Source organism: Trametes versicolor, assembly GCF_000271585.1.
Source record: "Trametes versicolor FP-101664 SS1 unplaced genomic scaffold TRAVEscaffold_17, whole genome shotgun sequence".
NCBI lineage: Eukaryota > Fungi > Basidiomycota > Agaricomycetes > Polyporales > Polyporaceae > Trametes > Trametes versicolor.
In genome coordinates this window covers 233,872-258,492 of record NW_007360337.1, presented here as the reverse complement: position 1 = coordinate 258,492, position 24,621 = coordinate 233,872, and the positions used below count along the sequence as shown (strand labels likewise).

The 24,621-nt window shown below is 60.0% G+C and overlaps 3 protein-coding genes across 3 annotated transcripts; 1 reads left to right on the top strand and 2 right to left on the bottom strand.

Moving 5' to 3' along the window:
• Positions 1-490: 490 nt before the first annotated feature.
• Positions 491-1,172, top strand: TRAVEDRAFT_32402 (uncharacterized protein). Its single transcript, XM_008047251.1, has 2 exons — positions 491-1,021; positions 1,072-1,172. The coding sequence occupies exons 1-2, from the start codon at positions 499-501 to the stop codon at positions 1,074-1,076; spliced, it is 528 nt and encodes a 175-aa protein (XP_008045442.1). The 5' UTR covers positions 491-498; the 3' UTR covers positions 1,077-1,172.
• A 1,180-nt stretch (positions 1,173-2,352) lies between these two features.
• On the bottom strand, positions 2,353-6,054 carry TRAVEDRAFT_67674 (acyl-CoA N-acyltransferase; the record flags this gene model as incomplete). Its single annotated transcript, XM_008047329.1, has 9 exons — positions 2,353-3,333; positions 3,613-3,704; positions 3,770-3,884; positions 3,968-4,101; positions 4,183-4,222; positions 4,280-4,459; positions 4,515-4,641; positions 4,709-4,965; positions 5,288-6,054. The coding sequence occupies 4 exons, from the start codon at positions 6,052-6,054 to the stop codon at positions 4,291-4,293; spliced, it is 1,320 nt and encodes a 439-aa protein (XP_008045520.1). The 3' UTR covers positions 2,353-3,333; positions 3,613-3,704; positions 3,770-3,884; positions 3,968-4,101; positions 4,183-4,222; positions 4,280-4,290.
• An 8,049-nt stretch (positions 6,055-14,103) lies between these two features.
• TRAVEDRAFT_41012 (HLH-domain-containing protein) lies at positions 14,104-16,513 on the bottom strand (the record flags this gene model as incomplete). The annotated part of the gene is made up of 4 exons (XM_008047255.1): positions 14,104-14,882; positions 14,940-15,079; positions 15,203-15,341; positions 15,400-16,513. 4 exons carry the CDS (start codon positions 16,511-16,513, stop codon positions 14,104-14,106), a joined length of 2,172 nt encoding a protein of 723 aa, XP_008045446.1.
• Positions 16,514-24,621: the final 8,108 nt, after the last annotated feature.

Here is a 24,621-nt window from a genome sequence, read left to right as displayed (position 1 = left end):
TCCGTGTCTACGTGGTCGACTCACTTCCTCGCATGTTCAAGAGTGTTTTGGCAACAGTACACGCTTGCTCAACGACACTCAGCATATGAGAGTCTCTACCAGGTATTAGATGCGGAACAGTACCTATCATCGCATTTGATGACTCTTGCTGCCACTCCGGTGAACTTCGAACCGGAAGTGGCTCGATACGTCTGACAAAGACGCTTGTCCGCTCTTTCCGTCCAGCCTGCGCTCTCGGATCAAGGATGGAAACGGCGAGTCATTGTCTGGCGCCATGGCTCCGGCGACAATCCATACATTACTGTGGCTCAATAGCGTGTATAAGCGCGTTAGCCACTATATGGCGTATAAAACGGTCGCCCTTATTTTGCTGCCCTTACGAGTTTCCTCCTTTCCACCCGCAATCGCATCTAACACAACTGACTTCGCGCGAGGTGCGGCTACACTTGTCGTCAAGGTCCTTTTATCCGAACTCACGTTCCAGCTATAGCCACGAACATGGGTGAAATCACCATCGCGCAAGACCACAAGCAACACACACCTGCAGCTTCAGGGTCTGCGGACGACTGGCTCGGGTGCGATCACGACGTCGAGACACCCGTCTACCTCCTTGTACAGCCTACGCTCGCCACAGGCTTCCGGGACGCTCAATGGTGCATCGCATGGCCTGTCGGTGGTCTGACAGAACAGCGCATGACTGCGTGGCGCCACATTCGTGTTGACGCCTGTATGTCGCTGGTGGACCCGGACGAGGGAACACAGTACGGTTACTCGGGACCGATCACGAAGACAGATGGACCGGGTACTGCGAAGCGGTTCATGCTCGTGAATACAACACTCGCTATGCGCAAGAAGATCGAGCAGCTCGCGCAAGTCGATTACGCTCTTTCTTCGGGAGAGCACTTTGGGTCCGCCGTTCAAGCTAGCAGGGTGTGGGTCAAGAAGCTGCTGGACGCTATGGTGGCTTCGGGGCTTGTGTCGAGCAACAGGCGAGATCGAATCGTTCTCCAAGCTTCCGACTGTACGTTCGTATAGTTCATCTTGTTCGATTAGCGCTGACAACAACCCCAGTCTAGACACTCAGTTGATTCCTTCGCACCTCTATACTTACGTCTTTTCTAATTCGCATATGTCTACTGTACTTGGTATGTCAACGCTTTCATGACATAACCCTCCAACCTTCTGTGCCGGCGCAGGTGTACTCGGCTGGTGATGCTACGCCTAGACCGCGGTGGACCGTAGGGCCTAGACCGAGATGTGAGTGCCTATGAGAGCGACCTCGGGGCCCCAGCAACTGCGGCACCCTAGTCTCCCCGTTATCTCTCTCTCTCTACGCCAGCCCTTCATAGATAAGCGTAGGTTCACTGAGAGCCCATGCTCTAGGTGCAATCCAGTGCGGTCGAGTATGGTCCTGACACGATCTAGCGCCCGTGCGCCTGTCTGTCGTCGACAGTATAAGGCGGCGGGACAGTGAGCTCTGACTTTCTGCATCCCTCATCTAACGAGAAGCGCTACCCCAAACAACACACATCGCACATCATAGGTAGATCCTTACCTTGCCTTGGATTACATTTGCTGACGTTCGGATTTGCAGTCACTACACACACCTGATGGTCGAAGTCCTCCAAGTGCAGGAACACCTTAACGCCCACACCCGGTTCTCGGGAACCACCAGCGACGACTGGCTCGCACACGACCACGACGTTCCCGCGCCCGTCTACCTCTTCGCCTACCCCTCGCACACCTCGACCGACCCGCACCGTACGCGCTGGGACATCGCATGGCCCGTCGGTGGTCCCACAGTGTCGCAGATGGTCGCCTGGCGGCACATCCACCTCGACTCATACGAGAACGAGTCCGGACTCGAAACGGACCCCCCGAGATATGTTTACGGGGGCGCGATCACCAAGACTGCAGGTCCTGGGACGGTGCTCGCGAAGCGCTTCCTGCTCGCGGTCGTCGACCTCTCTGCGCGCCAGCAAATCGAAGCGCTCGCGGCGGAGACGCCGCTAGAGCGCTTGGATGCGGCGGACATGGACATGCACGACGCGCATGCGCAGGGATGGATTCGGGAGCTGATGGACCGGATGGTCCAGTCTGCAGTCATCTCGAGCGCGACGCGGGACAGCGCCATCGAGCAGGCTTCCTCTGGTAAGTGTATATCGTTGCGATGTGCGTTTGAAATGCCAGCTGATCTTGTGCATTGTGACTTAGCCTTTGTCAAACCACATTCACCGCTAGTTCTCGGGTTATGCGAGTGATATGCTCCGGTTCATTATTCCCGTTTCATTATCGAGTTTATACTATGTACCCGCTGTCACCGTCTATGGAGCATACCCAATTTCATATCTGGCCTCTTACAGAAATACATGTGATGTGCGCATGAGATGATCGAAAACCCAGAAAGTTTCGCAAGCCGAGCGCAACATTTACGATACCAAACCCTCCTAAGCAATCAGGGCCTCTACCTTCTCCCTCTCCCCGTTCTCCCAGTCGTCCCAGCACAGCGACAGTTGGGCGTTGTCTCGGCTCGTCAGCTTCTCGAACGGGTCTCCAGGCCGGCCCTTGTTGCCGTACGCCGTGTTCTCCTCGGGAAGCACCGCGACATGCCTGATTGTCCCCTCCATCTTGAACCCCATCCGCAACGCCAACCCCACCGACGGCTTGTTGTGCACGTTCGCGATCCACTGCGCGCGGCGGAAACCCAGCCCGGGCGGCGACTGCGTCGGGAGCTGAAGGATGTAGCGCAGGCTCACCGCGATCATCTCCTTCGCGACGTGCGTGTGCTGGAAGTCCGGGAACACCATGATGAACCCGGTCTCCATCTGTAGGTTCGGCGCGGACGTGTTGATGAGCCCGACGAGCCCCGCGAGGCTCCCGCCCCAGTCGGGGTGCGCGGGGTCGGGGCGCGTCTTGTCGATCACCGCGAGGTTGAGCAGCACCGGGTTGCGCCGGTAGTAAACCTCCTGCCAGGCGAGGAAGTCGCGCAGGGAGCGCCAGTAGCGCGAGTAGTAGGCGTAGAGCGCCGCGCGGTGGTCCTTGACGTTCTCCCAGTACGTCTCGGCGTGGACGCGGGGGATGAAGGGGACGAGCTTGACGCGGGCGGTCTCGAGGGTATCGAGGTGGAGAGGGAAGGCGAAGTTGATGTCGTACGGGTCTGGGCCATAAAGCTCGTCGTCGGGGAGCGATGACTCGGGCTCAGGCTGCGGGGTGTAGTGGTTGACGAAAGCCATGTTGTCGCGGGTAGGTCGTCCTCGAAGTTCGACGGCTGGAGCACAATTGACAGCTAGCTTTATATAGCTCGTCCGTACTATCCGCAAGGTTGAAAACCACCTGCGAGAGGGATAGCAATTAGCGATCGTGGCGAGTCACCAGTTCAGGAGGGCGAGAGCGTATTTTCGGATTGGCTCCGTTGACGCCTATCGCCAGGCCCTTGCCCACGCAGCACCGCGTGGGCGTTTCGCTAAGGCTGCACATCTGCATGGCAGGATCGCTAACGCTCCGGATGCAAGCACTACGGGATGGGCGGAGGCCCGTCGGCGCCTATTCGATCGCCCTACTGTGACTCCGACGGTGAGTTGGGGCCCAGGAACGTGGGTTCGGTGGACGTACCGCTCACTCTGTGGTGCGTTTGATCGGTGCGGCGCTCGGGATCTGTATCCTTCATCCGACCAGCGGTGAAATTCCCCGGTGGGCCTGAATCCCTACAACGACAAAAAAGTTCGATTGAACGCTCGAGCAGTAGACTCAGCTGCGGATGGTTACATACCGCTTGGGACCGCCGACCCGAGGCATCCGTCGACATGTATGGCTTGAGATAGACGTGGGGTGAACGCTCTCGCGTGCACACTCTCTCGGATCGCTTGGGGCTAGCCTGAGCCCGCCTAGGCACGTATGCTGCGGACCCTTTAGTTCTGATGCCCTTCTGCCAAGTACTTACCTTGGGATGCGTCCGTCGAATACTCACCACTCCTGCCGCCGTCCATTGAGGCCTCCGAGGCCACTCACACGCCGCCAACGCCTGGCGTGCCAGTCCTGACGCACGCCATGGAGATGATGAAGCCGGTACAGGTGGCCATTCCGTTTGAAATATTTCCAGGGCTCGTCAAGCAAATGTATATACCTGACAACATCTAGATACGATGCTCAGAAACGGGATCGCATAAGTGTCACGTCACTCACAGTTCTCCTCGTCTTCGCACACGTATTGTTACAGAAACCTCTATGACGGTAAGATGGGCACATTATACGAATATTGATTTTTTTTAGAAAAACTTACCTCCCGGGTCCTTACAGTTTGCTCATTGGAGTAACCAGATTCTCACCCGGTGTGACTGGTTTGGACACGGTCTCCATCATCCGGTTTTCGTTAGGAATAAAAGTGTTCATTCCCTGCATGAGGGACGGGTGACCATGGAAAACAATGGCTGCACGCTCAAGAACGCCTGGTGTGTCGAGGCTGCACCAATACTCAGGATAGATATCAGGCAAGAATACAGATGTCCGTTACTTACCGCCCGTTTTTGAAATCCTGCAAGATCTCCAGAAAAGTCTTGTACGCGTCCGGCCTCTCCGAGAACTGCGCCTTGACCTGGTCGAGATAGCGTATGGCGTCACTGAACGCATTCGGACCTAAGCTTACTGGCGGCGGCGGGATCAAAACCCGAGAAGTAGGGGGGGACTCTGACGGCGGTGTATCATAGCGTACCTGTGGCCACTGGCACAGCACGGTCTGGGGTACCGGCATCTTGCGTCTCGTCGCCTTGCTGTTCCTGATGCTCGCCTTCGGAAGACTCTGAGAAATCTAGTTGAGACGGAGAGGATTCTCGACTATCTGTGAGGAGAACTTTGTCCTCGGACTCGTCAGAACCGGTGGAGCTTGCATTTAACACTCCGGTTTTGGATTCTGCAGGGCTGCCAACATGATCGGTAGGGGCCATGCTGCTCGAAGCGCAGATAAGGATGCTATTAGGAGAAGAACAGGTGGGTTGTCTCAGCACAACTTGTACTGGCTGATGTGAGCAGCGCGCGCTGTACGCCTCGTTATGCGCCGCCGTGGAAGAGGAGGACAAGGAGCGGTGGCTGCCAAGATTGCCACAACGCGCGTCGATCATTCACGAGGACGGCTGTGACGCTATCTAATCTAATCTCACGAACCTTCATGCAACCTGCACTTCGTCGAGTTCAAGCACCTGTAGCATTACCAGTACCTTTGTCTTCAACCGTGTGTCGTTCATAAATAACAGTGTGTACTTCGTAGGTAAATAGGAAACCCTATGTTATGTACGCCTGCACCTTCTCCCTCTTCCCGTTCTCCCAGTCATCCCAGCACAGAGACAGGATCGCCGTATCCCGACTCGACCGTCCCTCGAGCGCGTCTCCCAGCCGGCCCTGCCTCCCATACTCCACATTCTCCTCCGGGAGTACGATGGCGTTCCGAAGGGTCCCCTCGCGCTTGAATCCAATCCGCTCCCCGAGCGCGATCGACGGCGCGTTCAGCGCGTGCCCGCACCACTGCGCACGGCGGAACCCGAGCCCCGGGGGCGACGCGGTCGGCATCTGGAGGATGTAGTGCAGCACGATCGCGACCATCGTCTTCGCGACGTGCGTGCGCTGGAACTCGGGAAAGACGAGCACCCAGCCGGGCTCCATCTGTAGGTTCGCTGCGGAGGTGTTGATGAGTCCGACGACGCCAACGAAGCTCCCGCCCCACTCGGAGTGTGCAGGGTCCGGGCGCGTCTTGTCGACGATGGCAAGGAGGAGCTGATGTGGGTTGCGCCGGAAGTAAAGTTCGTGGAAAGCGAGGAACTCGGGGAGGGTGTCAAAGAAGCGCGTGTAGTAGCGGAAGAGCTCGGCGCGACGGTCCTTGACGTTCGCCCAGTATGCGTCTGCATGGATGCGCGGGATGAAGGGAACGGGTTTGACGCGGGGTGTCTTGAGTGTTTCCGGGTAGAGAGGGAAGGCGAAGTTGATGTCGTATGGATCGGGTCCATAGAGCTCGGCGTCCGGTACCGTCGTCTCTCGCGATGGGGTGTAGCTGTTGACGTAGGACATCGTAACACGAGCGCCCCGGTCTGCGGCAGGGCGTGTATGACGGCGGGAGAAGAGTGTTGTTTTTTCCCTCTATGATGCAGTGCCCGCTTAGTTATCCCGTCGACCTGTACCTGATGGGAGCAAGACGAGTTAGTGCATGGCCACTGTGGCGGAGTCACTCAGGATGACTCGGTAAGATGTTCGCGTAATGCGCATAGACGCACCTGTAGTGTCCCAGGCTCGTCGAAGTCTTGCTCTCGGGGTTAGTTGCAATGTATGGCGCCGTAAACGGAAGCCCGAGGACGCTTCTTTCAGCGTTCGATGTCGTATGGAGAGGGGTCTGGAAAGTAGTGGAAGCCCTTGAAGCTGAAGTTTGAGGGCGTCACCGCCGTACGGTGTCAAACGGACTGCACCACTGGATCCGGATGCCCTCTGATCGACGTTCCACTGTCATTTAAGATTGAGCTTATCAAGTGCGGGTGAGCTAGACCGCGCAGTCTCATGATACACCAAGGGTGCCGTATTGTATGGCTGCGCGGGCCGCCATACTGAATATTCAAGTTGTGGATAGTTGTATGCCATGCCGCCGGCCGGTGGTGATACTGCGCACACGTTTTATGTGAATTCACTCTATACTGTACACAGGTTGATTACGCCACACATATACTGATACTCGTACCATATATGCGCGGGCATTTTGTTGAGGCAACATCTCGTAGGCGTCGGATGCGAAGGAGAGAAGCAAGGCGCGGACGTTCCATTAGCGCCCATCCACACTTCTATCCTCCGTACCACCAGCTCGACGCCCATGACCCGCAGTTCTCAGTCCTGATTTACGTATCGACACACATACCAACCAAGTGAGGTAAGATGAAAGATATCGCACCAGTACATTTGAGATAATACTTTCCGATTCCACAAAGAATCGGTCTTGCCTATGAGAAATGGATCGGTCACGTGAATCCAGGCGAACCCGGCTTCGTCCGTGGGTTTCCGTAAATTTCCTTCATTCCAGGGCGCTTGAATCAGCTTGCCTTTGTTTGTCCTTTGTGGCGTCTGCACGGACGCGACTCGCTCACTTTGTGTCCTATCCGCCTCGTCGACTTTTCACTATCGTCCCCCCTGTTCAGGGATTCCCCTGGATGCCTCCACAAAGCCTTTCTTGCGCTTTTATATCACTATATGCACCCATACCAATGGCTTACAGAGCACGCTGCGAGAGCTGATAAGTTGTAAGTGCCTTACTAGCGTTAGTATCCCCTCATATCGAGCAGTAGTGTCTAATTCGGTCCGCTTCCCCGCAGGTATCCAACGCGTCGAGAATATGTATTCAGATCGATACGTGGCCGCGGACATCATTCCGCCGTGCGACCCGTTCGCTCGTTGTGTGAGCTGACTGCAGCTGCATGTTGTGTGGTAGTGGTCGACTAGACTGCCCAGCGCCCGCGTTCGCACTCCACTGAGCTCGCGCGAGCTGGGCCTCGCTCTTCTGTCGCCGTTTCTCTGGAGCATTCCTCAGCCCGTTGAAAGCCTTGGCAAGCTCGGTGTTCTGTCTTTCCTGCCGACTGCCACAAGCAGTCTCAGTTGCACGCTCAAACCGACCACCCGTCAGCGCTCCGCATGCATTCTCCTCGTGTGTATAGGTGGTTAATCTCGGTCTCACCTATCTCAAGCAATAATATAATGACACGCGCAGTGCCCGGCTCAGCGTCTCCGACCTCCACGCGAATTTCAGCTCATGTATATCATCGCGGTCGTGAGCCTTGCTGGCTCCGCCCGCGTCCCGCTCCTCCCCGTGATACTCCCGGTGCGTTGCATGTTGGAAGCAGAAGTCATGATTAGATTTACACGCGAGTACGATATAATTCCCATTGACGAGCGTGGCGCTATACTACTTGTATGCATCCGTCTCTCTCGTTGGGTTTACGAAGCTGTGGCAGATATCATCGCCGGCTCTCTGCCTCTGTCCCGGTGTTACAATGTGCCAATGTCCTGAACGGCTGCGTTCGTTGTCCTGTCATAAGATGCAGTCAATCATGTTATACCTGATAAGTTACAAATATAATCTGCAGTACCTAACTTAGTGGGATCGGATCTGGCGTGCGAAGCATCGCCGTTCACCCTCAAGTATGTGGACCGAGTTTCTGACTTCTGGCTGTAAGTTCATCTCTCCGCGTCGTACTGATTTTTTTGTGGCTCGACCGCAACCGGTTGGCATTGCACCGCGGCTGCCGATGTGCCTTCACATTGCATTCCAGGTGTTCGGATTGTATTGTACCTACTAACTCACATCTATATAAGATAAAGAGCCAGGCCAGTGTGAGGCAAGTTGCCCGCATATACTCACCTCCATCCGAGTTTTCGTAGGTTCAGCTTCGTGCCGCCCCGGGTCAGTCGCGAGCACTTTTCGCTTCAATGCAGCTCGGCACCTGTGATACCGTAGCTACCTAAGCGTCTCAAGATGCAGCACTAGCTACTTTGTACTCGGGCTTCCAATCCGACAGCAAAAGGGAATACGAAGGTGGCCTCTCACCCGAACATCTAGTTCAAGTCGGTTGCTCACTGCTTCCCTCCTTCACAAATAGGCTTTTATACGCGGCTTAGCGTTCCTCGGGGCCAGAAGAGAGGACCCTTGATGCCCCCAACGCATGCCCGGGTCGGACGCCCTTCGGCCACGTGGACGCGGCATCGAGGACTCGGTGCCCAGTCCGCACCGAATGATACCCGTCCGTGGTGGACCCTTTGCGATATGTCGCCGTTGTTAGAGTTATCCTGTCACTCTATACAGCGAAGACGTCCACACGTGTTGTTGTCTGTGGCAGTTAAGTATTCTACGGTAGGCTCCTCGGTGAAAATATCTCTGGATTTATAACATAACCTCATTCATACTCCCACCTCCTAGATGGGAATTAGCTTCCAACGTTGCACCTCGATCGAAGCTCGCTCATGACAGCCTGGGACTGTGTACGGTAAGCTATGGTCCACCTTCTACGACTTCGCCACTATAACCGATGCGGACTGTTCACCTACGTTTTGGACAGATGCTAGCTGCATTTTTATGCAACCTCCCATGTTATGCCGCGGTTAATGGACGGACGTCTGTTCAAGCTTCTGGCTCGCGGTGTGTTACCTCTTGCCAAGGGCGCGAGCATCGGGAGGACGTAAATATGCCGGTAAGGACGCCGTTACTCGTCTCAGGTATGTTCGCACAGTCGGGTCCCGCGACATGCTTACAGACGTGCATAATCTCCTGATGCGATTCCCAGGTCATGAACGACATCCTTCCTTAACAACACGAGGCCTGACGGCGGTCTTGAAGGAGTTACGATGGACATACGATAATCAAGCTCCGCGCCGGACACAGTACCGCCGCCTGGCCCGTATTGTTCTGGCGTTTGGGAAGGCAGCTCGCGTACCTGCTGAGTTCACGACCCGCGCCCTCACGCGGCGTCTCCCCCGAGCTCGCTGAGGTCAACAGGACCAGCACGATCGCGGTCTGCATCCGGCATCTTCTGCAGGCGTCCCACTACTGGAGGTCTTACCATCCTATCGCAGAACGATCGCCGTTATCGCAGCCCCATCTCCTCCGTCTGCGACCTAGCTCTGTTATCGCCATTGGTTCTTACCCCACATTAATCTCGGCACCGGGCTGCTTCCTCTTCTCGCTGCTCCCACGGCGCGTGCAGGAACGGACCTGCCGTTTCTAGTGCGAACTCTGAACGTTGTGAGAGATGACGGGGACTGTCTGGGCTGATCTCACGCCTTCTGATCCTGCTTCGGGGATTCCTCGTGCGCTCGTGCTCGTCGCCGAGGCCGCTGCTGCCGCCGCCTGCGCCTCTCCAGGCAACGGCACTGACATCGACGCCTACGCACACGACAACCATCCGTCGTCCATTTCCCCGCGCGATCAGCCCCCAAGCCAACGCTGTCTGGGTGCGGAGCCAATGATGTCGAACGACGAGCACAAACGTGCAATCGCAGTACTCCACCGCCATGATCCAGCGAACGCCCGCCTTACAGCCGCTCTGCCCTTCCTGAGCGGGACGGCGGCTCGCTCGTGTACTCGCTCCTTCCGATCCCCCGGAGCCAGCATACCTACCCAGGCGCACCTCAGGCCCTGGACGACGGCTCGACTATGATAACCTTCACGTCCCAGTACTCCGCCATGCCCTCACGCCGCCGTCCCAGAGATCTGTGCACGCCCTGCAGCGCGTCCCATGCCGTACGCTCACCCCCTATGCCGCCCTACGTGCCCTACTTTGCACGCCGGGGGCCCTCTTCCATCGTGGCGTAGATTCGTACACTGCTCCAACGCGGCCTTCTCTGCGAACTGCGCCTGGGAAGAGGGCGCGTTCCCCAGCGCAAGCTCCGGCCGCGTACTTGGCCCAATACGACTTGCCTGCCCGTCGCGGAAGCTTCCTTGACGCGGCGGTTCGCCGGCCCCAGCGGAGCGCGAGGTCCGCAGCCTCCGCCGGGCGGCAAGTTCGAGGTTCGCGCACAGCGGCAGGTACGCACGCACACACCGTCCCCCTCACGTGTGCCCATGTTGCCCCTGCTGCCCCGCGTCAGGGCCACAGTGCAGCAATAGGTAACCGCGGTTGCATGCTCGCCGGGCGATCGACCTGGCCGCGCGCTCCACGGGGGTGCGCGCGCCAGGTGCCTGGCTGCCGCCCGACGCGCAGGGCGCATTGCCGTTCGCGCTGGGGGCGCCTCCGTGGCGCACGGACGCACCGTATGTTCGATGGCAGGAGGCGATCCTGGCGGACGCCAAGGAAGCGCAGCCCACCCGCGTTCCGTCCGCTGGTGCATCCTTGCGCCGCCGGACGATGTAACGACGAGCCTGCAGGACAGCCGGGCGCCCGTCCACGCGCGGGCGTTACGTCTCTGGCCACCTACGAATCTGCGAAGCGCGAGGCAGGCAGGCAGCCGCTGTCGGACCCTGCGAACACACGCCTGGATGTCACGGTGCCAGTGGACGCCCGCGCGAGGCAACAGTTAGCGTTTGGGCAGCCTCACCGCTGCGCCGCCCCACATTGTCTGGTATGTCCACTGTCCAACACACGCGCGGTCTCTAAATGAGCGGTTGCTTCTTTCATCCGTTCCCCCGCTGTATGCCACGCTGGTGGCGAGCCTATACAGCGTACACGCGGAAAGCGTGGTTCACGTACGTGGGAGCAAGTAAAGAGCAGCTGCAGAGCCTGTTACGCCGTGCCGTAAGATGACAAGCTGCCTGAAGCTCGCTCGTGCAATCGCGATCGGTGAGAGTGGGTGCTGTTGGGGCCTGCGTCGTTCGCCCGCCCGCCCGTCAAACGTCCTGCCCATACGTCCGCCGACACAGCTCGTACGGCCCAATGAGGGCCCTGCGATGTGGCCTCGATGGGCGACGTTCCCGTACGGGCGCCCGAACCTCCCAGCGCGCGCGTCCCCGGTTCTCAGATGCGGCGCCGGGGGGAAGCTGGATTGACTCATACGAGGCTAAGTGTCTTGGGGAAGAAGACGAAGACGCGGACGCGGACGCGCGCGCACTGGCACTGGGGAGAAGGCGGCAGGCGAGACCCCGGGGACTGGACGCCTTGTCCCCGCTCCCTGTCCCCGTCCCGCGAGTGGGCCCGGTACTGCACCCCGCCCTTCTCGGGCACCCGTCTCGCCGCTTCAAGTCTGGGTGGTGCCCGTGCGGCCGCGATGGGGCGCGGCGGGGGAAGCTGCGGGCACGAGAGGAAGCCGTGCGTGCACGACCGCCTTCCGTTTGGCCATCTTGCGTCCGACCGCGAGTTTATGGGATGCTCGAAGGTGGGGTAGAGGGGGAGGGAGAGCGGCCGCGAGGCTCCAAGCTCGCGCGGCGTCCGTCCGGGTGCATGGCCTCTCGCACACGAAGGCTGCAATGCCCATTGCCGACTCGGGCTGAGTTAGCATCGAAATTTCTGACTACAGGAGAGGATCACCATCACCGCGCACTTCATCACGGCAAAGCCTAGGGGCGACCTCCCATCGGCGCAGCGGGGTCTCCGGCCAGCCTGCTGTCCTCATCTCAGCTTCAGCACAGTACGCCTGATGGGAACCAGCGCGTCCGTGGGCACTGGGCGCACGCGCGGCGGTCGAGAACCGCGACGGTAGACGGGGAGGTGATGGAATACTGCCGCTGCGCGCGGGGCCCGTCACGTCGTACGTACAATCCGCGTACAAGCCGCTACCCCTCATGCGCGCGCACTCACCCACTCACCCGCCGAACCCGCGGGGCTGGCTCGTGGGCCGCAGCCGCGCGGTTGAATGAGAGGTGAGTGAATTTTTCGGTGCCCTGCTCCCCGCTAGTATGATCATGGTCAGAGTTGCGATGTGCTAATGATGTATTGGATCTTGCCTCAGCAGGGGCGCATGGGGATCTTGCTAGTCGCCGTGGTGGCAAATGGCTCCGGCGCCACAGACCTGGACTCCTCTCTCATCAGCGGCCAACCGCCCAGGCAGGTGGACGGGCGGACGAGCTCGCGGACAGACGCACACTGCGGACGAAGACCGTCTGCAAGTCCACCAGCACCAGCGGCACCCTCGCGGAGAGCGCGTCAGACGCAAGAAGCACCCCGAAGCGGCCATTACAGTGCTGTCACTGCCGCCGCGCTGTCGTCACCGCCCGCTTCGCGCATGAGGTCATCCGGAGTCCCCAGCTGCCCCCTCTGGAAGCCGCCCTCTACATCTACCACTGCCAGCCAGCGGCAGCCGCACACATACAGTATACAGACCCCGAGCTCGGCGGGACGGCTTGACAGAGAGATACGCACAAGATTACGCACACCGTGCATCGACAAACCCGGTAAGCTATGACGAGCACGGCGCGCACGCCGATCCCAGGCCCCCCCTTCCCCTTCCACTGCTTCCCCGGGTGCATAGCGCGCCCATGTACGTACCCGCCGCACGCCGACCCTCGATGTAACCCTCTGCTCGCGCATCGCGCCCTTCGAAAATTCATACCGCACATTGCCGCTGCCTTCATTTCCCCCTGCCCCACTAGGCTCGAAAGGAAAAACGCATGCACAAGAACGCCGCGGCGAACTGGCCATGGCCGGGCGTTTCCGCGCTGCGGCAACGGGAGGACAATCGGGGGTGCAACATGTATGTCGCGCGCATCGCAAACGCAAATAGCTGCAGAACTGCAGAACACCGGCCGTTGTGGAGTCGAAGAGCTCAACGCACGCGTCTCGGGCGGCATCGTCGGTGATTCAAGCTCACCGTTCGAACAAGATCCGTTGCAAGGACAGATTTGGCCACACGCGCACGCAGAGAAGGGTATGCCAACAGCAGTAGACATTATTGCGCTAGATTATACGCGTATCTTTTGGTCGCTCGACGACGACGGCCAACGGAGCCAGTGCGTGGACAATGGTGAGGGTGGTCAGTGATGGGAACCTAGCACGTGCCAAGAGGGGGGGGAGGGACAGAGCGATAGAAACTATAGTACACGGCACGCGCGCGCAGGCGGCGTAGATGGGGTCGTCGTAAGTGGGTAGATACTGGCAAGCGTGGCGATAAGGCAGGAAGAGACGAGAGACGAGATAATATGAGAGAGTATGAGACACAGATATAGAGAAAGCAGGATGGAGAGATGGAGATCGTACAGATACAGCGAAACGCTTCCGCGAAGCCGTTCAATCAATGGGCCACTAGAGCAGTCGAGCGTGGACGGGAAAGCGGGAGCGAGACGAGGTGCGTGCGAGATGGGGGATGGGATGGGGGAAAGATGACGGGTAGGGATAGGGGAGGGCGTGGCGGATCGTGAGGATGAGCGGCGGCGCGAAAAGGGGAATATGCGACATGCGAGGGTAGCCAAGCGACGAGACCTCATTAAAAGATGACGGGCGGATGGGAATCGGTGTCACGCAATGAAAGATGGCGCGCGGATATTATACACAGCGAGATGATGATGATGGAGCAAGCGGGCGATCCTGAGGGCATGAGCGGGCATAGCGTGCATGGGCGCGGGCATGAGCATCATAGTGGTCGAGGCAAGGCGGAGAGGGCGGACATGGCAAGCAGAAGAAGAGCGGGACAGGGGGAGGGGCGCGGGGCGACCAGCCAGCCTCATGAGACCTCCATGCCGTCCACGCGCTCGCTCTCCTTCTTGACCTTCACGTCCACGCTCACGCTCTTAGCCTTCCGCCCCACGCGCTTGACGCCGACCGGGCGCCCGTCCCTGCCCTTCCGCCCGCGCTCCTCCATGTCCTCGTCCTCATCCCCGTCCTCCTCAACGTCGTCATCCAAGTCATCATCCATGCTGCTCCCAGGAGAGACCCCCGTGCCGGACGTCGAGGGCCGGTCCAGATCGCCGTGCTCCGTGTCCTGGTCCATCTCCTCCACGCTCGGGAGGCCAAACTCGTGGAAGCTTTTCCGCATGCTCCCGCGACGCGCGCGGCCCGTCGCCGACGGCGTGGCATCACCATTGGCACCGCTGCCGTTGATGAGCCCAGCAAATTCCACTTCAGGGAGCAGCTTGAGCTCGCCGTCGCTGTCCATGGCGCTCGCGGGCGAGCCGGCAGACGGTGGGACGCCACCGCGGAACGCATGCAGCTGCTGCTCGAGATCGCGGTTGCGGTTCGCCTGCGCGCTGACGAGTTGCTGGAGGTAGCGGATGTACTCGACGCTCTTGCGGAGGATCATGCCCTTGTTCGCCTTAACGGCGTTCCCGTTATCTCCGCCGTTCGCAGCGCTCGCACCGTTGGCGGTAGTGGGCGTCGACGACGGATTCGCGTCCTCGGGTTCCACGCTGCCAGAGCCCTCCTTTTTCTCCGTGCTTATGCGGACGCCACCGAAAATGAGGTCCTCGCCAGACGCGGAGAGCGAGGCGGGCATCGAAATCGTGGCTGTGTTCGGCTCAGGATGAGCACCCGGAAGGCTTGTTTCGGAAGCGGGGGGCGTACCATTCGGGTCGAGCAGGCATTCTGGGATGAGAGTCGCCAGCTCGGAGATCTTCTCGTTGATGTTGTCCCGCCTGCGCCGCTCGACGGCGTTGTGCGACTCGCGCCTCCGGCGACGCTTTTCGTTGGCAATCAACGCTCTGCTTCGTCATCGATGGAGTGTGCAAGCGCGCATACAGGCGGGCAGCGATAGAGCAGATGAAAGGGATAAGCGACCATATAATGAGCCATCGGACGCGAAAGGTGCGAGCAAAGATAAGACGCACTGTTTCGTTGCCATATCTTCTGGTGGGCTTTCCCCCTTCTGCATACCGACAATTCCCATTCCGGGGACGTTGACCTCCTTCGGGCTCACGCCAAGACCGACGCTGCCCAAACTCGTTCCGCCGTTGAATGCGTTAAAGCCTGTATTCGTATATGTTTCAATGACTGAAACGCATGCGAATCGGCTGCGCAAACATACCATGCACGCTTTCTGGCGTCGGGAGGCCGAACTCGTTGCCCTGGCCCTGCGGCATGAACCAGCCGCTGGTATGCAGGCTAAGCGGGCTCGCGGGGCCCCGCCCGGCGCTGTTGCCATTCGGAATGACAAGCGGCTGCGTATGTCCGCGGTGCAGCGGAGGCGGGGAGACGCTCGAGACGGAGTTGCGCTTCGTGCGCGTGCGGCGGGCCGGGCCACCGTTCGTGCTCGGAGGGTGTGCGGGGTCCATCGCGCTCGACGGTGCGCGCGAGCGCGATCGGCTACGCGAGAACTCTGCTCCGCCGTTCGCGGAAACGGGAGATGGCGTCTGGCGCTGCCCGTTCGGTCCACTGTTTGGTGGCTGCGACAAGTGGAAGTCGGACGGGCCGTTGATGTTCGGGAACGAGGAGATGCCGGACAGGTTGGAGATATGCGAGGAGTACGACGACGGCTCGCCGCCCGCGAACGGGTTGTTTCCGTTCCCGGTTGTTGGTGAAGACGGGTTGTTCGAAGGGGGCTCATAGCGCATGGAGGAGCCTATCGCGGGCACTGTGGAGTTAAAGTGCGAGTGCGCGGAGAACTCATGGATCGGGTGTGTGCTGTGGACGGAGGAAGAACCGTGGATGTTCGCGGAATGGAGAGAGGACGCTGGTGGAAGGGAGAAGGAGGGGTTCTGATGGCCGCCGAAATGATTGCTGTTGTTGTGATGGGAGGACTGGTGGTGGGAGGTGGGGGCGGAGATGTCGAAGATGTTGTGGGTGTGGTGGGATCGGTATTCATCGTATGCTCCTGGAGATTGAGTGGACCGCTCATGGGAGCTGTTGTGGGGGTGTCCCTGAGAGGGGGAGGTGCCGATGAGGGAGGCCAGCTCGTCGGTGAAGTCCATGCCGCTACTAGACTGATCGCTGTGGTGGGAGGGGAACTTGCGGAAGGGGTCGGGGACGGAGAAGAGCGGAGGGACAAAAAGGTTGTCGAAGTTGCCCGAGCCGTTGCCGTTGGAGGAGGAGTTTGCGGGAGGAGAGGGAGGGGAGTTGGAGGGAGGAGGGGACGGGAGGTGGAAGCCCTCTTGGCGGGAGAGGACCTGAGGCTTGTAGGATGGGAAGAAAGACGAGCTCATCGGAGGGTGGGGGAGCGAGAGCGGGGCAGACGGCGAGGAGGACGCGGGGGACAGGGAGGGAGCGGAGGAGCGAGAGCGAGAGTAAGAGCAGGAGGAGGAGCAGGAGAGGGCGGCCGTGCACCCCGCATCCCCGGCTTAAAGACAAGCATTCACTTATAATGCCCTTATTATTATTTTGATTCTTACCCCGCGTCCCGAGGGAGCGGGCGATCTGCGATCTGCCCCCAATCAGGGCCAAACAGGGAGGGCGCCGGTCCCCCGCTCGCGGCGAGCGGCGGCTCTGGGGCCGCCATCAGTTCTCGCCGGCCGAGCCCCAGCCCCCCGCATCCGGGGTCCGGCTCTTCGATCTTCCCCACATCGTCCCCAGACGCAGGCCCAGATAGGCGCCCCCGCATACTGAACGCCTGTCAGAAATCAATCATCCCGCCGCGCGCCCTGGCCAGCTAGCGTCCGCGCTGGCCAATCCCGCGCGGTCCATCTGCTCTGTTTCATTGGTGGCCCCTGTGAGCGAACTGTTGATCCAAGACCGTTGCTCGTCTTTTTACCTTTTGCCGACTCGATCGTCCGGTCCCGCGCCTGACGTAATCTGTCTCTGCCCATCCTCGCCCCTGCCCTCTAAAGCTCGATCGTCGATGCGCCTCTAATTCCCGTCCGCCTCCCTCGTTCTCGTCAACATGCACACGCTCTCCTGCGTCCTCTACGACCCCCGCGCGCACTTTCGCTCTGCATCAGTCGTCCAGGGGCACTTCAAAACAAATCCGAATCGACCGGCACCTCTTTCCAGTGGTCGCTTCCCACGTTCGCTGATCTCCATCGCCCCTCCCAATCCGCGTCCTTGACTCCCGATCTCACCTGGACCTCGCTCGCCCAAACGTTCACCGCCGCCACCGCGCCCTCCCATAGGCCAGGCTGAGCCTACTCGCCGCCAACAGCCCACGTCCCAACCGCTCAACAAATGCCTCATCAACCGCCCGACGCGTCGGCTTGGCACGCCCGCCCCCCGCTCTCCATTTTGCGCGCACCCCCGTTTTGTGATCTCAACCAGACCGACATCGGCATCAATGCCACAAAGCCACTACCGTCACCTCCGTCCGTTTACGTGCGGGCGCGCATCCGGCTGGCCGGCCCCCTCGACCCCCGCAGGCCTGATGGACGGGTCTGACACCGACGGCCTGGATGCAGCGCCTCCCCCTCCCCCTCCCCCGCCCCCCGGACCCACACTCGCCCCATCTCCACGTCAGGGACGCCGGCGCCTGCGCTGCCCCGCATCCGGTCCGCACCTCCGACCTCCCCCCGCTCGTCCAATGCCGCCCCGCCTTTCGCCCTTCCTCTTTCACGGCGTCGCTGACCCTCGCCGCGACGCGCGCTGATGTTATTGTTTTCTCCGCTGCCAGGGTGGGGCGATGACGGGAAGCTTACAGCAGCCTCATGTCCTTGTCAGACGGAGGACACATACAGGCGCGACCGACTCCGAGACGGCCACTGGCAGTAAGTACTCCGCTTGCTACTCCTAACGCGTAGCGTCCGCCTCCGTCTTGTCTACTGCGCACCACGCCCCTAACTCCTCCTCGCGGATCTAGCTGCAAAATCAACCTGCAAATGCCCATACATGCCGCGGCCTGCACTCGCAGCCGAAGCATCGCGGCCGAAGCGTAGCGAACACCCCAGCGTCTCGCCCGCGCGGTAATTCGCGCACCGTCCGCGACCCTGCACAGCTAACATATACGCGCCCGCAGCCAGAAAACGAATTCGCATACTCACCCGTAGATATGTTCGCCCCGGACAAGGTACCCGTCGCCTCCTCCGCAGGATTCCACACACGCATCATCCACGCAGTACTCCTTGATCCCTCGTCGGCTACCGTTCACCTCCCCGCTGCGGCGTACGGCGTATGCACATATGGGCGTCCCGGGCCCACGCCTCCGAGCTCGCATCGGACGCAGACGCGGACGCGGGCCTACGTCCATGCTCCATGCCACCGCGTCGCAGCCGCACCCCACCGAATATTGAAGCCCGCTCTCGGACGGAGTTTCCCAACCCCGCTGCGCGTCCTGGGGGCCCCCGGAGCTCGCGCCTGGGGCTGTGGCCTATGCCCCTGCGCGGCCGCGCGCCGCTCCCATGGTCGCACAGGTATGCGAGCGCCCCTTGCGTGCAGTGGGATCCCGTATACGGAGCTTGGGGCTGCCAAGCGCAGGTGCGGAGTGCACGGAAGGAAGTGCACCTACGTCGTATGTGCGTTCGCGAAGACGGGGAGACGGTTTGGCATATCGGGGGTGGTGCACTGGTGGCTGCTTGCATATCGAAGGCGTATCAGCACACTCGGTGGTGGGTGGTGGGTGAATGTGGGGCTGGGCTACCTCTATGCGGAACCCGCATGCAGGGTGTGGCTGGACTGTATAGGATTATCGTGCACACGCTTCTTGCCGTCGATACCAATACAGTTCTTTTACTCCTTCCTCGGTACTCGAGTGCGAGAACATCGCAGCTGCGTGTGCACTGTGCTTCGCACCTCTAGCGCCATGCGCGCAAAGGTCCAGCCACAGGCCACTATACACGATTCGACCACTCTTGCGCGCCGCCGCCGCCACCGTGCTTTCCCCGGACTCCGAGGTCCAGGGACGCGAACCGCCAGGAGCCTCAAAGCCTGCGCTCGAAGTCGCTACGCTAACTACGCTCCACGAGCTCGATTCTCGATCGTGTTGCAAGTCGGCCCCGCGACGAGCTTAAGTGCTCGAGGTCATGGGACCACCGAGCGCGGGCCCGCGCACGCTGCGACGCGGGGGATTCGCGGAAACAGTCTGGCGACTCAGGGTCTGGGGGCGCGTTGGTCGCCGGGGGTGGTCCTGTGGTCGCCGCGCGGCCGCGCGAGGCTGTTGCTTGATGACCGGGCTCCACTGCGGGCCCGCGCACGCAAATGCTATCGATGAGCTCGTGTTCGGGGCCAGCGATCATATGTGGTTCGATAACTGCAGTGGTCCTCGAGCCGGCCCGCTCGAACATGCGTAGCAGTAAGTGTGGTCGTATTGAGCGCTCGTGTAAATGTAACGCAGGAAACACTAGGGTAAACAGGAGTATCGCGAGACCCATTCAATGTCCAACCTCGCTGCACACCATGTGATACCACCTGCAGGCGCGCTGAGCGTGAACTGAGCACTCGCGACGTCGCGCGATGGCATGCAGTGCAAATCAGGTCCGGCGGGGAACGCCACCATTCCCTGCATGGCAAGTCGGACCAAGGCAGCAGCATACTGCAAAGTGCAAGGTTGACAAAGTGACTCGACACTTACCGGAACTGAGGTGTAAGCGTTGCCCGCCGACAAGCTTGTTCGACGCAGCCCGACCAGTGTCCAATCATTTCAGACAGTACGGCCCCTCGGGAGCGCACATCCGTTCCGCACGACGATCCTACATATTCGCTATGTTTGTTTGCTAGCAAGGAGCTCCGGGAAGCCTGTCCAGTCTGATGAAGTCGCTGTCAGTATCATATCCCCTGGACGTCGCAAGCGGACGACGGCTGCGTCACCCGAGGGTCCCTTCCAGCCGGTTGTCAAGGACCGGGGGCAGCCCAACGGAATGTCGTCGGATTACCCCGCATCCCCGCTTCGCCACGCCATAGCCAGTCCCAGAATACGCCAAGCGAGAGAGCAGCACAAGACGCAAGACGGAGAGCGCGACCCGGCGGAGCGGTACCCAGGGCGAAAGCTTGATACGAAAACCATACGACCCGAGCAGCAACGCGTCGATCGCCCCCGCACGCAGTGATCACAACATTCACAACCCGTCGCGCCGGCACGGGCAGGACTAGCGCGGTACATGCGCGATCCGGCAGTAGGCCCAGAAGACAGCCCGTGGCAGGCCGCGCGACACCGTCCGCGCGAGCATCTCCGAGAATGTCGCGCGGTGGCGCGGGGCGGGGGAACGCGCGCCCATATGCGGCAGGCGACGGAGTGGCAGGACGGGCGAAGCAGCGGCTTCGCGGGCGTAGTGCGAGCGTCGAGCGTGGCCGCGTGCGCCACGATGCGGGGAAGAAGGCCAGAAGGGCGCGGACGGAGATGGGGAAGCGCACGCTCGGAGAGTCGACGGATCCAGCGCAGGCTGTCCGCTGCCATCGCGCGTGTCCAGGGTCCTGCGGGGGGAGTATGAGTGTGCGGGCAGGGGAACGCCCTGGCCGCGAGCGAATCGCCAGGGGAGGAGGGGATCCTGAGAAGCGCGGGCGACGTCTTCGCTGTTCAGTCCTGGGTCCTGTCGCAGACAAACGTGGAGATCTCCAAGATGGGCGGCGCTGCGCCCGGACAGCGCCCGGCGAGGGCCAAGTTGGACTGCGTGCGCGCACGCGCGTGTGTCTTCGCGTTCGCTCAACAGAGAGCGTCACCGGCGTGGGTTGTGCCTGGGGCCCAATGTGCCCGCAGCTCCACTTCCGCACCAGGATGCCCGCCAAGTGCCGACAATAATACGCCCGAGCGCGGGTCAAGAATACTCGCGCACGCAACTGCGCTGCCACTCGGACTTTGTGCGAAGAGCCTGTGGGAGGTGAGTGGAGCGCGTCAGATAGCATTTGGGGCATACGCAACGTACCAGTCGGTCGTCGTTTGCCCCGAGTGACTTGGAAGTGTGCTGCGCTGTTGAAAGATGCTGTCGGTGTTGGTGACCATTAGGCAGTAATAGCACCATTGCTCGACGACGCCAAGCTCAAGAATATGATGGGCGTATCGCCGACATGGTGAAATTACGCAATGCGTATGCTGCAAGGCCCCCGCATGGGTGTCCGGCGGAGATTCGTCAAGGTATGGAAACAAGTAGCTCTAGAAAACAAGACCGGTAAGTGTGGCCGACTCCTCTCGGTAGAGCTGTGGACGATCAGGCAGCAAGGTCCGCGAGAGCGTGCCTCTCGAGCTGTGGCCAGCATCCCCACGGTCGTCATTGGGCAGGCCGCACCCACGAAAGTCTAAGCCCCGCTTAGGATAGGGATTAGGAGGTTATGGACAGTTACCACAAGCCCCTCAGACCTCAGGCCCGACCACCCGGACGCGTGTGCGCAAGCTCGGCATGTCAAAAAACACCGAGCGGGCGGAGAGCGACTCGGCTCGCCCATGCCGTCAGAACCATCCTCCGCACAGGTTCTCGACAGTGGGGCCCCAGGAGTCTGTCATATCTGTACCGCGCTGCGAAGGACAGAAGAGCCGCGCGATGGCGCAATCCGTCTTTCATGCTGTAACGCAGAGACATGCTGCACCTTCGCATCGCCCCGTATACCGATGGCCGCCCTCCGCCGCATCGATGCGCCGCCAGGACGTCGTCACCGACAGCGACAGCGAAGATCACCTTGCCTGTGATAGTGACCCGGCTAACTTTGCAGTTGCCATACCGTACTGGATGTAATAGTGCGACAGGCGCGGAAGACAGTGGCGCGCAAGTCGTAGAGCGCGGGAGCACGGTGCAGCGAAGAAGTCAATCACCACGGCCCTGACTATCCTCTCACCGACGGCAAGAGAAGACCCAGGCCAGAGCACGGTTGACAATGATGCCTGATACGGCGAATGCGGGTGCCATTCCACAGGTTCGTTTCGTATCTGGACGATCGGCTCTCAGATCGCACAGGCATGGAAATGCGGGGGATCGGCAGCGTGCGAACACGGGAGGGCGGTGAAGAGAGAATACCGCGCACGTACGTACAAGCGAAGGGTGGCGGGGCGGAGGCGGACAGGCATCCTCACTGCAGCGCGCCGGTCGGAGAGCCACGCCGCTGTGGCCTTCCGCTGCGGTAGATGCCTTGCTCGCGGCCTGACGGAGACGGTAGTGGACTTTGCTCGGTAGTCGGAGATGAGGACGAGCAAGAATTCGGGAAGGGCTTCGAAGAGGCGTACTGTACGCATGGGAGTTGATCGTTCGCGAAGGCGACCGGCGAGTACAGAAGACCTGCCCTGCAAACTGAGATTAATGAATGATGACAGGAGGGGTGCGTTAAGTGGTGAATACCCACGAGCGAGCGCCCTCCAGCCAATGGGAGGCGCGAGAACCTAGAGCGAAGCACTCGAACCTTTTCATCTCGACTCGAAGATACAGTTTGATAGCGGCTTACACGTAATTGGTCGTCTTCGCAGGACGACGCGCCGAACATGCGCTATACAAGGCTCTTGCGCTGCTGCCATGGGCAAGGCCACGTTGGGTGCATTGAGGCTAGCGCTTCGTCTTCGCTGCAGGCCTGTGTGAGCGCTTCAGCAACAATGCAACGACGTGGTTAACGTACTCACTCCCAGTCGCTCGTATGCATACAGAGCCCGCCATACGAGCGCATCAGACATCAGCATGACGTCGGTAGTAGAATCTCCGTCCGCCCACCGGGTCCCCATCACCATATGTGTGCGACCGGCAGCTCCGGCCCCCATGAGCCCGTCTCCACTCCCCCTTACGCAAGTCGCGCAAAGGCAAGGCACAGAATAGAGCTTCTGCGATGTGCCCGATGAAGCCATGAAGCTCAAGCTCTAGGTGCTCCCGCCGCGCGCTCTGTGACAGCGCCTGCCCGACTATGACGCAAACGCCGTACGCGATGCGACAGCACTTCGGGGAAATCGGGGAAGCATCCTTGCCATGTGCTCGACGCGCATGAGGACGCAGGTCAGGGTCCCATCACGATCGCGCAGGACGAAAGAGACGAGGCCTTGTGGGGTTTCGAGGTGGGTGGGCCGGATCGGGAAAGGTCGCTGAGGCCCCAAGAGCGCACGGGCCATGATGGCCTGGATGATCATCGAGGAGCAAGATGCAAGCAGGGGTTGCGGTACCGGCTACAGACAATGCACAGACGCAGCGCGAGCAGTCCGGGACCAATCTGGCGGATACTTCGGCAAGCTAGAGCATACGGGGAGAGTGATCAGAACCGTGCGGGAGGACGCGCCGGACGAGAGCGGTTGCGGATACAATGAGACATACCTTTTGGTAGCGCTGATGCCGCCTAAACCACGCCTGCTATACTCTGGAGGCGTCAACCATCAGATGGGCGCCGAGCTTCATTGACAAGGAATCCAATTCGTGGGATGTTGTGGGGGCGGGGCGGAGCACCTTCGGAGCCGCAAGGCCCTCCAGGGCGCGAAAACGGTGTGCGTATGAGAAAAAGGCGCGGGAAGGCGGGGAGCAAGGATGGAGAAGAAGTGACCCCAGACGGTCTAGTCGGCGTCTGATCCGCGGGCTGAACGATATCACGAGGAGTCGGGCATAAGTTGTACGCCCGAGTGACTGTCTTTCACTGCACGGCGTCGTCTTCGCAGAAGATGCCGCCCATGATCCAGATCCCACGCGGGTAAATTGATTCTCCCGGGACCGAGTACCTGACGACTTACGCTAGAACGCGGGGTAAGGCGGGGGCCGTCAATGCTTCTGGTCGATGAATTGACCGAGCCAGTCCGGAACTACCGGTTTATACCAGAGCCTACGCCGCGCCAATCGGCTCTAAAGAAGAGTCAAAATGACGAGCACAAGTTTAAAGCAAGAAATCAGCATCCTGCCATAGTAACGATATGGCAAACTTACCGCGAGTTCCATATGGCACCGTATGCTTCTCGTGGGGCAGGAGCTAATAACATAATGTATGACTCTGATATTTTACTAGCCTGTACGCGCTTTCCGCCGAGACTTACACTTGGTTCAATCTTGCCTCGACGACAGTAAGCCATCGAGAGAATGCACCCGCAGGAACAGACAGCCTTGTTTTGAAGCAGAAAACTGATCCCTCTAGAAAATCACATACGGATCAGCGCAGCACCAATCGCACACACGGAAAGCATACGCACAGATTTGCACCAAATATCTCCAAAGAGCCAAGACACAATCCGGCCCTGTTGCCTGGGAAAGTGCGCGATGGTCGCAGATGTTCGGACGGAGGCAATAGGACGACGTAGTAGTGCTCCAGAGAGGCGGCGCAGCGTAGCCATATGTTCTGCAGGACGATTCAAACTCAGTGATGACAGGCGAACCGGCCATGAGAAGATGCTTACCATTAGGCGTTTGAGTGAGCCGCAGATTCAACTCGGCTTAGCGGCTCCGACATCATCAAGCCCTAGTTGGAGACTGCAGAAATCTGGTGCCGGCGAAGAAAAGGCCGGAGTCGCTCGGGG

Excerpts from the sequence above, each read along its gene's own strand:
- TRAVEDRAFT_32402 (XM_008047251.1), top strand. The coding sequence starts at position 499 with ATGGGTGAAATCACCATCGCGCAAGACCACAAGCAACACACACCTGCA.